The 13,239-nt window shown below is 43.3% G+C and overlaps 3 protein-coding genes across 4 annotated transcripts in view; 1 reads left to right on the top strand and 2 right to left on the bottom strand.

Moving 5' to 3' along the window:
• Positions 1-3,990: 3,990 nt before the first annotated feature.
• cdca8 (cell division cycle associated 8) lies at positions 3,991-8,572 on the bottom strand. Its single transcript, XM_054606376.1, has 11 exons — positions 8,451-8,572; positions 8,061-8,153; positions 7,348-7,476; positions 7,165-7,205; positions 6,950-7,025; positions 6,140-6,207; positions 5,894-5,976; positions 5,707-5,805; positions 5,043-5,172; positions 4,844-4,930; positions 3,991-4,714 (listed from the first exon to the last, which is right to left on the bottom strand). Exons 2-11 carry the CDS (start codon positions 8,149-8,151, stop codon positions 4,679-4,681), a joined length of 840 nt encoding a protein of 279 aa, XP_054462351.1. The 5' UTR covers positions 8,152-8,153; positions 8,451-8,572; the 3' UTR covers positions 3,991-4,678.
• A 79-nt stretch (positions 8,573-8,651) lies between these two features.
• On the top strand, positions 8,652-10,474 carry c19h1orf109 (c19h1orf109 homolog (H. sapiens)). The gene is made up of 4 exons (XM_054606419.1): positions 8,652-9,101; positions 9,545-9,724; positions 9,831-9,949; positions 10,387-10,474. Exons 1-4 carry the CDS (start codon positions 8,833-8,835, stop codon positions 10,425-10,427), a joined length of 609 nt encoding a protein of 202 aa, XP_054462394.1. The 5' UTR covers positions 8,652-8,832; the 3' UTR covers positions 10,428-10,474.
• A 739-nt stretch (positions 10,475-11,213) lies between these two features.
• The window catches only part of cldn35 (claudin 35), a 242,449-nt gene continuing 240,423 nt past the window's right edge, over positions 11,214-13,239 (bottom strand). Inside the window, exon 2 of one of the 2 annotated variants that reach the window (XM_054606418.1) lies at positions 11,214-11,890. In XM_054606418.1, coding sequence (XP_054462393.1) covers positions 11,214-11,888 — 675 coding nt within the window. In that variant the 5' untranslated portion in view covers positions 11,889-11,890. Of the gene's footprint in view, positions 11,904-13,239 lie in introns of those variants that run through there. The other variant, XM_054606417.1, reaches the window with a different exon arrangement.

Here is a 13,239-nt window from a genome sequence, read left to right on the forward strand (position 1 = left end):
CCGAGGGGCTGGTAAACCAACATCAATTGCAGACCGTACAGAAGACGGGGATTTTTCCCGGAGGCTGGGGAGCATCGCAAAGAGGCTTTAATTATTTCTCAAAGGCAATCCCGGCCACCGCTCCAGCGTTCATTTTATGGTCACTTTCCTTTTCTGTCTTTGATGGAGGTAATGAATGGGGTGAGAATTCACTTTATTTCATCCCCTGCTCCATCGCCCTTCCTAATATTTGCATCTCATATTCCTCTAACCAAATAAGAAATAAGCTTGTTTTCAACCTGCCCAGGACAGGTGCAGCATAGGAATGAATGACAGCACAAAGCTCAATAAATGCCTCCATTGTTAATGCTTTTCCACATCAAAACCCTCTGCATGCCGGCATTAGTTCGACCTGTTAAGAAAGTGTAAGTTTGTTTGCGCCCTTGACTGTTCATGGACAGAAACAAAGTACGCAAAGAGAAAGGGACAGATAATAAATCTAAATGTCCAGCATCGATATACAATTTGATATGGGAAAACAATCAACAAAACTGTGCCGTTTAACTCCTAAAAACTGAGAGTTTAACTGCTTTCAGTGCTTACAACTTCGACCACAATTTCAACTGTTGTCACTTTGTACATTAAGTACCAATTGGCACATTTAGAGTGCAGACACCAACTTTCTGCAGCATTTCATTTGTCATTTAAAAAAAACATTTAACTACTTTCATCTGTTACACTTAAAGCCTTTATACACTGGGAACTTTTTTTTTGTGCGATTAATGTGTACGTTATGTATTTTGGTGAACTGTTGGATTTGAATTTGGCAATGAATACATTCACATAAAACGTGAATATTACTCGTGCAAAAAGCAATGTCATTTTTTCCTGAATGAGGTCGATTTGTCTGAGCTTTCGCACCGCAAATAAAGGGCATCAACCAATTTCTTTGTGCGGAAGGGACTTCATACTACAACATGGCTCAGTAGTCCGAACTAAGACCTACCCTCCCATTCTGCACCACACTATTGTGCACAAGCCTAACAATCACACAAATCAAGAAAATACCTCTTTCTTGGAACACATAAAAGGTTTAATGTCTGTTCTTCTTCTGGTCACCCTGCGCAAACAAACAAATGTGGCCATGTCCCTCATAGACAAACGTCTGCCACCAACAAAAGTTCGTCCCTGTGCAATCAGCAAAATGGCATTAACCTGCTGCCTCTCCTCAGATTAGCCTGTTAGTTGCCGGGTTTCATTTCTAAAAGGATTTATTTTTTTTGGCAGCAGATGTTCCTTTCCACCTCGCCCATCGTCAGGGGTGCCTAAGCGACAGAGGGGCCGCCCATCAAAACGCCATCAGGACCCTGCTGGCCACCAGACGAACACATGCCCAGAATGCATCATGCGGGGGCCGCTCAGTCCCATTTAACTCTTCCTCCCGTCTGCCACTTCACTTTCCCGTCAGCTTGTGTCCTCCTAACTCTCCATCACTAAAGCAGACAGAACAAAGCATTCACCGACATCTTTTTTGGGGAGTTTCTGCGCCGACAAACCGAATAAGCAAAAGATGAGTCTCGACCCCGGACTGGCTAAGTGCGAATTGAGTGAGAGACAGCGGCAGACGGAGGTGTGGGCACATGAATAAATTGATTAGCGGGGCACTTGACGGATGGGATTTATAGGAGGCCTCGACGCACCAGAGAATTAATTTCGCGAGAAGAACATGCCTCTACCAGGTTCATTCGTCTTGGCAGCAAATTTGGCAGCTTCCCCAGGTCTGGGGGCTCAATTAACCACCCGCTCCAGCAGTTTGGGGAGGGAACAGCTTTGTTGAGGAATACGTGTGTCAGACACATGTGTTAATGATAACAGATTTCAGAAATACAGAATAAGGGAGACTGTGGGGGAGGGTGAAGGTAAAGGTGAAAGGCTGGGGTTAGGGGCTGAGCGATGGGATTGGTGGGGGGGTGGGGCTTATTGTGGAACAAGGGGGACGAAAGGACGGGTAAAGAAAAGGTTCATGGAACTCTAACGCAGCCTAAAGAAGTATCTATTGATTGGTTTTGGCACTCGGAACGACCTGCAAACACAACTTTGAAATACTTTGCCGAAAAAAAAAGATCCTACTAGTCCCGTTTCTGCTAAATGTTGCAGAAAAAGAAATGCGAACCAGGTGCTAACCATCAACTGGTTTGGAGGGGATAAACTCGGCTACGCAAAGCTTAGTTGCGACATAAGATGGCGTATAGACTAAAACATAAACAGAGTAGGAAAAGTGGAGGATGCGAACCGGACCCAAAACTAGCCTTTCCTTCTCGAGTGGGCATACAAATATTATATATGGAACAATAAAACCTGTTTAAGCATGATTCCAAGCTAGAAATATAACTAACCTAAATTAGCAACTTTTTTCTGCATATTTAAAGCACTTCATTACCAAGGGAAGCAAGATGGAAACAGTGTCTAGCTCCTTTTAAATTAGCTCCATCAATTGCTTTATCAGATTTGATTTAAAATGTAACTGCCAATGATGTTGGCTTTGCAGCGATTTTGCTTGAGGTCTGTTGAAACATCTGTGGCTCAACTGCCAAATTGGAGATACGGTAGCAATGGGTGGATTATGAGACAATGGGCCCCTGAGCACAGACATGCATAAGGCCCCACCACTACTACATAAGAGCGAGACACAAAGACGTTATAGTTAAATAGCCTCTTTGTGTTGATGTTTTGTATGCAGTTGGTTTTGATGTCTCTTTGTGATCATTTTGCTCATATTTGCATTTTTTTAACGTGTTTGTAGTAAGTAGTTCTCTTTGAGTAACATTTAACAGGTTTACGCCACGAGGGGTGCCCTGACAACTTTAAAGGCTGCTTTTCTGAACCGAGTTCGCACTTTAAATCTCTCCTTTTCTTTGGACTGCTTTAAGCCGAAAATACAGAGCTTCTTGAGCGACTGTTGAAGCATCTCTGTACTGTGTCTCCCTTCCACTATCTCAGGCTCCAGTCCCTCATCCTGAACATCTCGGCGGATGATTTATGTAGCGGCATTGCTCTGTGACCTCAAAATCCGCCCCATCCATACCGCACCTGTCACTGCGCCACTGCCTGCGTGCTTACTGAAAACCGAGCCATCCGTGCAAAATGGCAATTTTCCACCCGCCTAGAGAATGGAGAGAAAAAATGAAAAGGATCCAATCCATTTTGAGGCAAAAGTAGGAATATTGTATGATATCTAGAGCAGGTGTGCGAGGGCTCGGTGCTCCGCTAACGAGGGAGCTGAACTGCACGCACCGCTGACCACAACATCTGTCGTTTGTGGGAATGCAGTTTTTTTTTTTTACCTCTGCAACACAGTTTGCACAGCGAGAGACAGCAGATGATGAAGCGCTTAAGATGGATACAGATGGATGGGACGGGCTTTCAGCTGGGGGCACAGAGTTCCCCGTGCCGTGGCTTGGTAGCATATGATGCACAAGGATCCAGCGGGAATAGCGAAGAGTTCTACTTGTCCGTCTGGGCCCCAAGGTGAGGCCCGGTCTGACCCAGATCATCCCAGGTGGAAGGCCTAACGAGCTCATCAGGCCTAACGAGCCTCTTAATTGGCAGCGTTATGATGTCCCCGAAGGTCAGAGTGCAGGTTTGTGTGCCAGCAGCAGGACAAGCTGCCACTTCCTGCCAACAGCCAGTCACGTGACCCCCACCGACATCCCCTCTGTGTAAACAAAGTTGCGAAAGGACAAGAGGAACTTCCTACATAAGCAAAAGCAAGAGTTTGTCGAGCTATAGAAGAAAAAGAACTGCTATGGTAGCAACAATGCAGAGCCACTCTATCAACCACGTCTGTCGCCATGAGCTAAACAAAGATCAGCGGAGTACTGCAGCACAAGAGTTTTATTGTTTTTCCTTAAATATATAATGATGTACATTGACGCAAAACTATATTAACGCCTTTAAGCATTTTAAAACTGAATACTAAGATTGTGAGTGATCATCAGCAGGATAAATAAGAATTGAAACGGGTTTTGCTTGAATATTTTGGTCTTATGTCCACAGCTTTAATACTGAGGACATGTTACAACAGGAGCTCTGGCTGAGCCAGACAAGTAAAACCTCTATGGAGAAATGCTGCCACCTATTGGACACCATGCAAAGGTACAGCTTGGTGAAGACAGTCTGTAAATTCCACCAAAACATTATTATTGCATCATTTTTAAAGCATTGTGGCTGGATTTGTGGTAAAGCAACCCACCAACGCTCTTTATCAACCAACATTTTGCAGTCCCAAATAAACCATTTCACACACATGTAGAGCTCTGGGCTAATATCATTTATCAGTTTTGCAGACAAAGAGTGATCTATGTACATGGAGGATTGTGCATCAATAATGACAAAATGAAAGTCAATTAAAAATGTAAGATTAGAGTGTACTTACAAATCAAAGAATGAACAGTATATCATTTTTGCAGAGTTAACTGTCTTACAAGGCTTGCAGGACAAATAAAATCCAAACTTTACATGTCTGACTGGCCATAAAAGACTGGAAATCAATAAATTGGTAAAATAAAAACATGTGAACCCACGTCTATCTCACCTATAAGCAAAAAAACAGCACACCATACCACAGGGGACGCAAAGCTTTGAAATAAAGAGAACATTTTTTTAAAAGTAATGTACAAGTCGACAGCAGACGGTTAGGTCACTCTGCTGTTCCACACAGGGTTGTGAGACGGTTCTGTCAAGAAGTGAAAAATCAAAAACAACGATGAAAATAAATGTATTTGCAAATATTTCACATCTAATCCAGCACTTAATCGTGAAGCAAAACACGGCCACAGTGATACAACAAAAGTGATGAACATACCTGCAGCAGCCGAATGCTCCTCAGAGCGGTTTCATCCAGCAGAGACAGGTCCACTGAGTCCATCTGACTGGCCAATAGCTGGACGCTCTGGATCAACACATTACAAGACATTTGGTTGGTAAGTTCTCCTGTTTTTTCAGAAGTCATGTAATAAATAAAACACAAGAAGTAGCAGCCTAACTGGTAACTCATATCGTACCTCTCCGTTGCCGATTGGGACGTTGATGACGATGTCCTCATTTCCTGCTGCGATGGGAGAGCCGTTGACGGAAATGCTATAAACTCTCTCTTTGTGGCGGGGAATCCTCACAGCGGGGGTCTTAGGAAGCCTGAGGAAACAAAGCCTGAATGGTGAGTGCCACAAACCCCACGCAGCATGAAAAATCTTAGCGATTTAAACAGAAGATGAAGGAGAGTAAAAATTGCCGTAGTTGCCCCATTACAGCTGCATTTATCTCAAATTAGAGAGATAGCTGCCAAATGCACTTGCAGATCAGGGCTATAAAACGCAAAGTGCTTTAAAAATCATCCAGAGATTTCATGCAATAGCTTTGGGCATTTATTTGCCCGCTGTGTTTTCATAATATCACAATCAGCTTAACAGTTAAGAGCACAAATTGCACAGGAATTTAAACATGCACTAGCTTATATTTAAAGAGACAGTTTCCCATGTTGCTCTCTGGTTTTTATTCATCGCTTCATTTGGGTGGTGACGTTTAACCTTAACAATCAGACTACCAGAAATATATTGGTGCAAATAAACTGATATGAGCTGCATTACTTTACAGGGAAAGAAACATCATTTGTCAGATCAAGAAAAGTTGTCGCATTTTCACGGAGCTGTAACTAGAATTCCTGCTCACCTTGGGTCGAAGCGCGGGGTGATGAGGGGAGTGGGGCCCATCATCATAGAAGAGTCCATCATACTCCTGGCAGGAGTCACCATTGCCTTCCTGCTTGATCTGAAACCAGACGGACATGTTAGTCTGAAATCATCGAGCTGCTGAACTTGCAAAAAGGAGTGAATAGATAAGGAAAGAAAAGTCTCACCGTCTGACGGAGGTGTTCTGCTTGCTGACTGTCAGCGCCTTCGCTCTTTTTGATGTCGTTGGAGGTTTCCTGGTTGCTTTCCCCTGAATTAGGAACAATTAGGTAAACATAAAGTGGCTGCCCACAAATGACCCACAGCAATCATCTGCCCTGTATGTTTATCATCAATGTTGCTCTAAAACTTTCTGCAGTGTTTTTTTTCTCTTATGCATGTTTGAATGGAGAAAAAATAAAGTTATACATTACCTTCCGTGTTGTACTCGGGGTGTTTTCATCCCCTGAACTGGATTTGGCTCCAGCTTTTTTCTTTGATGCTGGGAGTTGGAGACAAAATAAACAGGATGAGATCCACTTCCTTTTCCAAACCTTAAATTCTTGACTGGAGTAAAAGAATTTGTTCAATCTAGACCCGTTTAAAGTAGCATCAGCAGCAACACTTTGTTGATAGACAGGTTTGAATTAATAATACTTTAGGGGAGACACCCCAGTTGAATAGGCTGAAAAAAAAAGATCTAATAGATGCCACCATGAAACCTCGCCAGATCATTACTTACATTAAGCACAATTGTATTTATATATTTCCAGTTTTCTGAAATGCTATGTTTAAATATGCAAACAAGGCATTATCTTTGAATACATTTCCAGAACAAAAATTTTAATATTGGATAAACCAAGGTGCAAATAATTTTTTTATGTTGATGTATTACAGTCAAAGGTTTCTACTGACGGGATTTTGGATACCTCTTTGTATGACTCCATAAATCAGAAATTAATGTCAAGAGCCATAAGAAAATGTGATTTTGGAAGGAAATGCTTGCTATGAATAATATATGAAAAAAGCTCCAGAATATAGATAGGAATGAAACTGGCAAGTTTGGTGTATGTAAGTACTGCTGAAGTGGAGTTTAATTTAGGAGGAATCTACAGATGCAAACAGAAAATGTGTATTTTAAATGTTTTTCCCCTAGTCTGAAAGATGTTATGGAAGCGAAATAGCCCAAAATCTCATAACTGAGAGTGAATTAAAAGAAAACTCAAAAAGCAGTTTAGACATACTTTTCTTGACTGATTTCAGAAGGACTGCGTGGTCCTCGGCCACAACGCTTTCAACAATAGCAGCTTCCTCTTCTCTCTGTTGACAGATAGACATGAATCAAGAACTGAAGGGATGTTTGGGCATACACAAGCCAAATAGATTCTGAAATGCATGACACACTGTGAATCATGGTACATGATATGAGATGAGATAATGAGAAAGATAATCAACTCACCTTTATATTATCCACTTCTGGAGACTTTGGTTTCTCAGACACTACAGAGAGAAGGGGCAAATGCTTTTCATTTAATGATGTTTAAAAAGATAAAAAACAATATAGGTAACAGTTTCTCCTTTTACACAATATACGTAACACCGGTGGACACAATCTGATTTGGGTTTCATTGTGTCAACTCACTGAAATGCTCCAACCAGGTCATTTGTCTGACAGCCTTGGGGAGCTTAATTATGGCCATGTTGTAGCTGTTGTCAACATCTTTGAGCAGCTGGTTGATCTTCTCTTTCATTTGTCCAACTCTGGTCTTCACTGTGAAAACATAGCAACAATTTTAGATTACACAACCCAGTAGTAGTTCAAATTGGCTCACATGATGAAGCATCAGCAATGATAAGACAATTATATATATGTATATATATATAAGCCCAATGGATACTTTCAGCCGATTTCAGACAACCTACATCAGTATCGGCACATATGTTGTTAAGTTAGCAGTACTGTAAGGTCAAAGGAGACACTACTGTCATTACTGTCAATCAACCAGAGAGTACTTTTATTTTAACTGTATAGTGCAAGGCTCATTACATATCTTGGTCACATTCTTTTATAATGAATGTGTATGTATGCATATCATTATAATCATACAATATTCATCCAGTGTCCATATGTCGCATCTAAAATATGTCAAGATCTGTAATAATATGACACCACTGGTATGGTCCTCACGAGACTGTAACTAGCAACATACAGCGGGCTTGCTTGGGATTGGTGGTCAGTGTGAATTGCTAATAAAGTCAATTATATAATTGTATTTGAACAGATCAATGCGTTACAAAGCTCCATGTATGCTGAAGAGACTGCAGTGGAGAGAAAACGAGAGAAACATAAATCACCTTCGCTGTCGAAGTCTTCCAGAAAAGCCTCGAGCTTGGCCGTTTTGGGGTTGTTCTTCCGTTGCTTGGTCGTCCTTTTCCTGGGAGCCATGTCTACATGCAAAGAAAGCGAATTGCATTTACCCAAGGTTAACAACACGAGACACTAATGTCACCGGGATAAAAAAGCAGTCGCTTTATAATATAACGAACGTAGCTGTGTAGACATGCGGCTAGCTGGTAGTCGAGCTAACTAGCATTAGCAAGCTAACAGTTAAAGCTAACGTCACTTTGTCGACTAGCTGGTAAGACACCCAGCTTGCCTCGCAGTTTGACTGACTTGCTTTATTGTCAGTTGGTGATACATATTTTTGGTGATACATATTTTTTTCAAACAATTACTTAAATTACCTGTATATGTTTTCTTTTTTTTCTTCGTCGGATACTCTCTCTTTCTCCACAAAGCCGTTTTCAAATGTCCGCGCGGGGAGGGGCCGGACCAACAGTTAGCCAATCACAACGCGCGTTTGCTTTACGTCACGTAATATGGTTCTCGACCAATTGTAGCAACTGACGTCAGTGTTGACATCAGGAGGACGGAAGTAGGTTCAGGCAAAGCAGCATGGTAGAAAGAGATGTTATTAGCAGCGACTAATATCGGGATTTTTAAAGGGTTTGACGTGTGAAAGGAGTCCGTTGATCCAAAACGGACTAAAATAATTGAAATTAAAAAGATCTGTTTATTGTGCATACGCGGATTTGTTTTTGTGGTCAACTGAAAACAACACCTGAGATGTCCAAACCGGGGCTAATACCACTTCATCAAGCGCTGAGGAAAAGCTTCCAGAGTCTTGAAAACAACCAGAAAGTATGGATTAGTGTGTTGGCAGACTGCAGCCCTCTGATGGTGTCTCTCGGGAACTTGGCGGAGCAGTCGCGAGCGCTGTCCAACGTACAAATCTCCAACACGCCGCTCAGAGACTTTCCTGACCTGGAGGAGCGTCTGCGTTTCAAGCTCTCTCAAGCCACGGATACAGTGCTGGGAAAACTCAATGAGAAGATGTAAGTAACTGGGTGAATGGTGCATCACAAATAAATACTGTCAGACTGCAGTGATGATGCACAGAGACCTACACTTCTTTTGGCATCTAGCAGACTGTGGTTGCTTAATAACACTCGTTTTAACAGCGGGCATGCAGGGCCAGCTCAACCTGCTAGAGGGGCTCTGGGCAGATAGGAGCTATGGGCCTCTACCGACCCCCCTATATTCCAAGTTAATCTGAGTTCCAAAGTGGCTGACGGCATGCTATTCTCTTTTAGTGGCTGATGTCACTGTTGAACTTAGGTATGCTGCTACTATTTTGCTGGCATCGTAAGGCACAAATGTAGAAATTATTTTAATACCATGCCATGTAGAGGTATAGTGCAGATGACTGAAAAGACTAACAGTCAAAACTAGATTTTGGATTTTGACCCATGGCATCCATCCCATCTCTTTCCCTCAGGTCTTCTCTACAGTCCGTGAGGGATTCCGTCAGTAACCAGGTCTCTGCAGTCTTCCAGCTTTACGAGCAGAACGCAGACAGTCTGGATCTCGTCACCGTAACCGAGCGCTCGGCAACCGCCCCGTCAGTGTCCGACATGCTGGAGTGGCTGCAGAATGCCGAGCGTCACTACCGGCAACAGTATCCTTTGTTCATGTTTGCATTGGTTTAGGGGTACGTTTGGGGTCTTTTTTTTTTTTTTTTTTTTAATATATATATATATTTTCACCTAAATTCATGTGTTCAGATATCTGAGGAGGAAGTCTCTGCTGCTGACTCTGAGGGCAGATGATCTCTCTCTTTTAGAATCTGCTCCCAAAAGATGGAAATCCTTGGAATGTCCCAGTGCAGAGGAGCAGATCACAGGTAAATTGAGTTTAAAACAGTAGTTTGTTATACACCACACTAAAATAGTTTGGCCACTATAAAGTATTGAAAAGGTACATTGTTTCTTAGCCCATTTAGTTTTTGGTAGATTTGTGTATTGCCATAGATAAAAGGCCAAACTATGAAGAGTCCTGTATTGTGGAGCAGCAGGAAGTTGGACATCAGTAACCTTTTTTAGAATCCAAAGGCAAAAATGCCAGAAACGTCATTGATATATTACCTACCCGAGCAAAGCTATTTTAATTTGATCTAATGTCACTTTATATAACTTATGTTTTTAATACAAGCTGACCGGAGGCCAACGCTCTGCCAAATCTATAAAGGCTGTTGTTTCATTATCTGTCAGTGGTAGCAGTGGGGGAGTGGGGGTTCAAGAGATTTGTAGGTGAACTAATTGCCTCTCTGTCTTCTTTCAGATACACTTTGCAAAGTGTCCTTCTTTACAGAGTCCCAATGAAGAGAGCAAAATCGACACAGGTGGAACTCTAAGCTTCTGATTCTGACTTCATTTGATATGAAGAGGCTGGAAGAGAAGAGCAAACATGCATAAAAATATATGGACGTGTTCCTCATGGACAGGATTGGATTTTTTATTTTGTCAAATAAATGTCCTGGACGCGTTCTTGGACGGGAGGTGTGTCCTAAACCAGACTTTATACGGACTTTGAACATGAGGAGGAAATGACAACATTTAAAAAGGACCTTGTGGCGTCATTTCAAACTCGATTGACGGCATCTTTGTCTGTGACGGTCAAAATGGACCAAAACCAAATGGACAAAGACTGTTACACAACATAGTTGGTGAAGCACACTGTAACAAACTGGTTTTATTTCATACTTTAAGTGCAGGCACAATCAAGTCGAGGCTTTATGTGACAAATTAAGTGGTAACGACATTTGTCGGAGAACAACTTCTGAATAAATCACTGCAATCCTCACAACACAAGCCATCATTAAAGCCATCATGACAGTCAAACTTGATTTGACCTTAAAGTCTATGGGCTTTCCTCAGGCACTACTGTAAATCAAAGTGAAGCAAACAAACATAAAAATACCAAAGACACATTTAAACATTACAAAGAGATATACAGGTTGGATATATTAATAAATATATATATTTCATTTTAAAGCTTAAAATTCTCAGACTTAAAACTTGAGTAAATTTAGGAAAGAAGAGTTTTTAACAGCGTCAACTCTTTAACTTGTTCCCTCTCCGCCTTGCTGGTGTTCCTTCCTCCTCTTCCTATACGTACTCCTTTAATGGAACACTGTTAGATGTGATGGGTTTCGGGGGATCCGGTGCTGAAGCGGGCGAGTTAGCGAAGCTTCGGCCTATGTAGCCGCGGCGGTACCTGCCGCTCCTCTCCATGAGGGGGCAGGTGCTGCTCAACACGGCTCCGCTGATCATGAGAATGACCGCGGACGCCCAGCCCAGATAGATGGCCTGACCCAGCTCTCTCTTGTGCATCAGCGGCACGTTGGGGTTGTAGAAATCCTGGATGACGGTGTTGGCGGTCCAGGAGACGGGAATCAGCACGCACAGGCCGGTGAGGATGAACAGGACCCCGCCGGAGAGCGCGATGCCGGCCTTGGCGCGGCGGTCGTCGCCGGCGCAGGTGGTGCACTTCATGCCGCAGCAGGACACGGTGCAGGAGAGCCAGCCCATGAAGATGGCCAGGCACATGAGGGCGCGGGCCGCCTGGATGTCAGGAGGCAAGGCCAGCATGGAGTCGTAGGTCTTGCACTGCATGTGGCCGGTGGTCTGGTAGATGCAGTTCATCCAGATGCCCTCCCACTTGATCTCCGAGGTCAGGATGTTGCTGCCGATGAAGGCCGAGACCTTCCACTGAGGCAGCGCCGTGACGGCGATCGCCATGATCCAGCCGGTCACCGCGCAGGTGAAGCTGATCAGCTGCATGCCTGTGTTCACCATGATGACAGATGTGTGTATATATATATATATATATATTTTTTTTTTTTTTTTTTTTTAAGGCCAACCTCTGAGGGATAACAGGTCTTTGTCCACTACAGTCGTCTCTTATTTCTTTTGTTATCCTTCTTTGTGGTATTCAAAGTCTACTTTGGTTTACTTGTCCCCTTCCTGTCCGGATTGGACACGCTTCCTAAGGCCTTTGCCCCAATGCCACTTTGTCAGCAGCCATTCTCTTCTCTTTTCCTTTTCCTCTTCAACATCTGCTCACTTGTTTTCACTCCCAAATCACTGTTACCCAGAAACAATCACCCACTTTCTCTCTCTCAAGTCATGCACTTTTTCAAAGGATCAGAGGCACTCTCTCCTCCTTTTCATCCCTTGTTTCGAGTCAATGCATTATTGAGCAGCCGATAGCTGTGCAGCCACCTGTGGCAGCCGGCAGTAGTGGGATCGATCGGTTTTGTGGATGAAATGGATCCCAGCCAGCCTTTTGGTTTAGTTTTTTTTCCAGTGGAAGTGTTTCTTTGCCTTCAGCTCTGGTTCAAATCCAGCAGGCCAAATGTTGAGCTGCAGTGTGCTTCAGTGTCACACTCCTGGTATGGTGTAGCCTTACCGAGATGGATGAGCCCTGATATAACCTGATACTTGGATTCTAGGCCACTGATGCAGCTATGAGTGTATCCTGTCACAGCAAGGTTGGAAAAGGCCGATCACGTGGAACAAAATTGGAGGCTTTTTACCTCTTGGACGAAATAGATCCAATGTTTGGAATCATCATGAGATGAACAATCGGCTGTTTGAGAGTCAATAAAAAGAGGTTATTCCAGGTTGTTTTTGTTCCCCTAAGAATCAACATAACATTTTGCAGGAGACTGGCTTTTAAGTCTGTCTCTAATTCAAAAAAAAGCACAGGTTTCCAGAGGAAAACAGCCTGCAAAACTGGTCATCACACACTGCTGCTGCCAGCTGAAGTATCTCCTTGTTGTAGATGAACGGCGCTGGGGTCCAAGCCTTTGACGAGGCCACTTCAGCTGCAGCTCGGCTTCACCCTGCCCCCAACCGCGTCCTTCGGTAGCAACGCAGCCCAAATGGGTCAGTCTTGGTTTCCAAACAAGGGCGTATATAACAAATCAGGGCCGTACAGTGAGACTTGTAGGTGAGTAGAGCATCTGCTCACCGCCTCCGATCTCCAGCACCACTGTTGACAGTCAAACCTACGAGAGCAACACTGAACCCCAGGATAGAAAAAAAAAAAAAAAAAATGCGGGAGGGAGGGAGAGGGCAAAAGAGGGTGAGATAACAAAAGAGGTAGGAGGGAGGGATAGCCGAGGATGGA

The sequence above is a fragment of the Anoplopoma fimbria genome, chromosome 10 (assembly GCF_027596085.1).
Source record: "Anoplopoma fimbria isolate UVic2021 breed Golden Eagle Sablefish chromosome 10, Afim_UVic_2022, whole genome shotgun sequence".
Lineage (NCBI taxonomy): Eukaryota > Metazoa > Chordata > Actinopteri > Perciformes > Anoplopomatidae > Anoplopoma > Anoplopoma fimbria.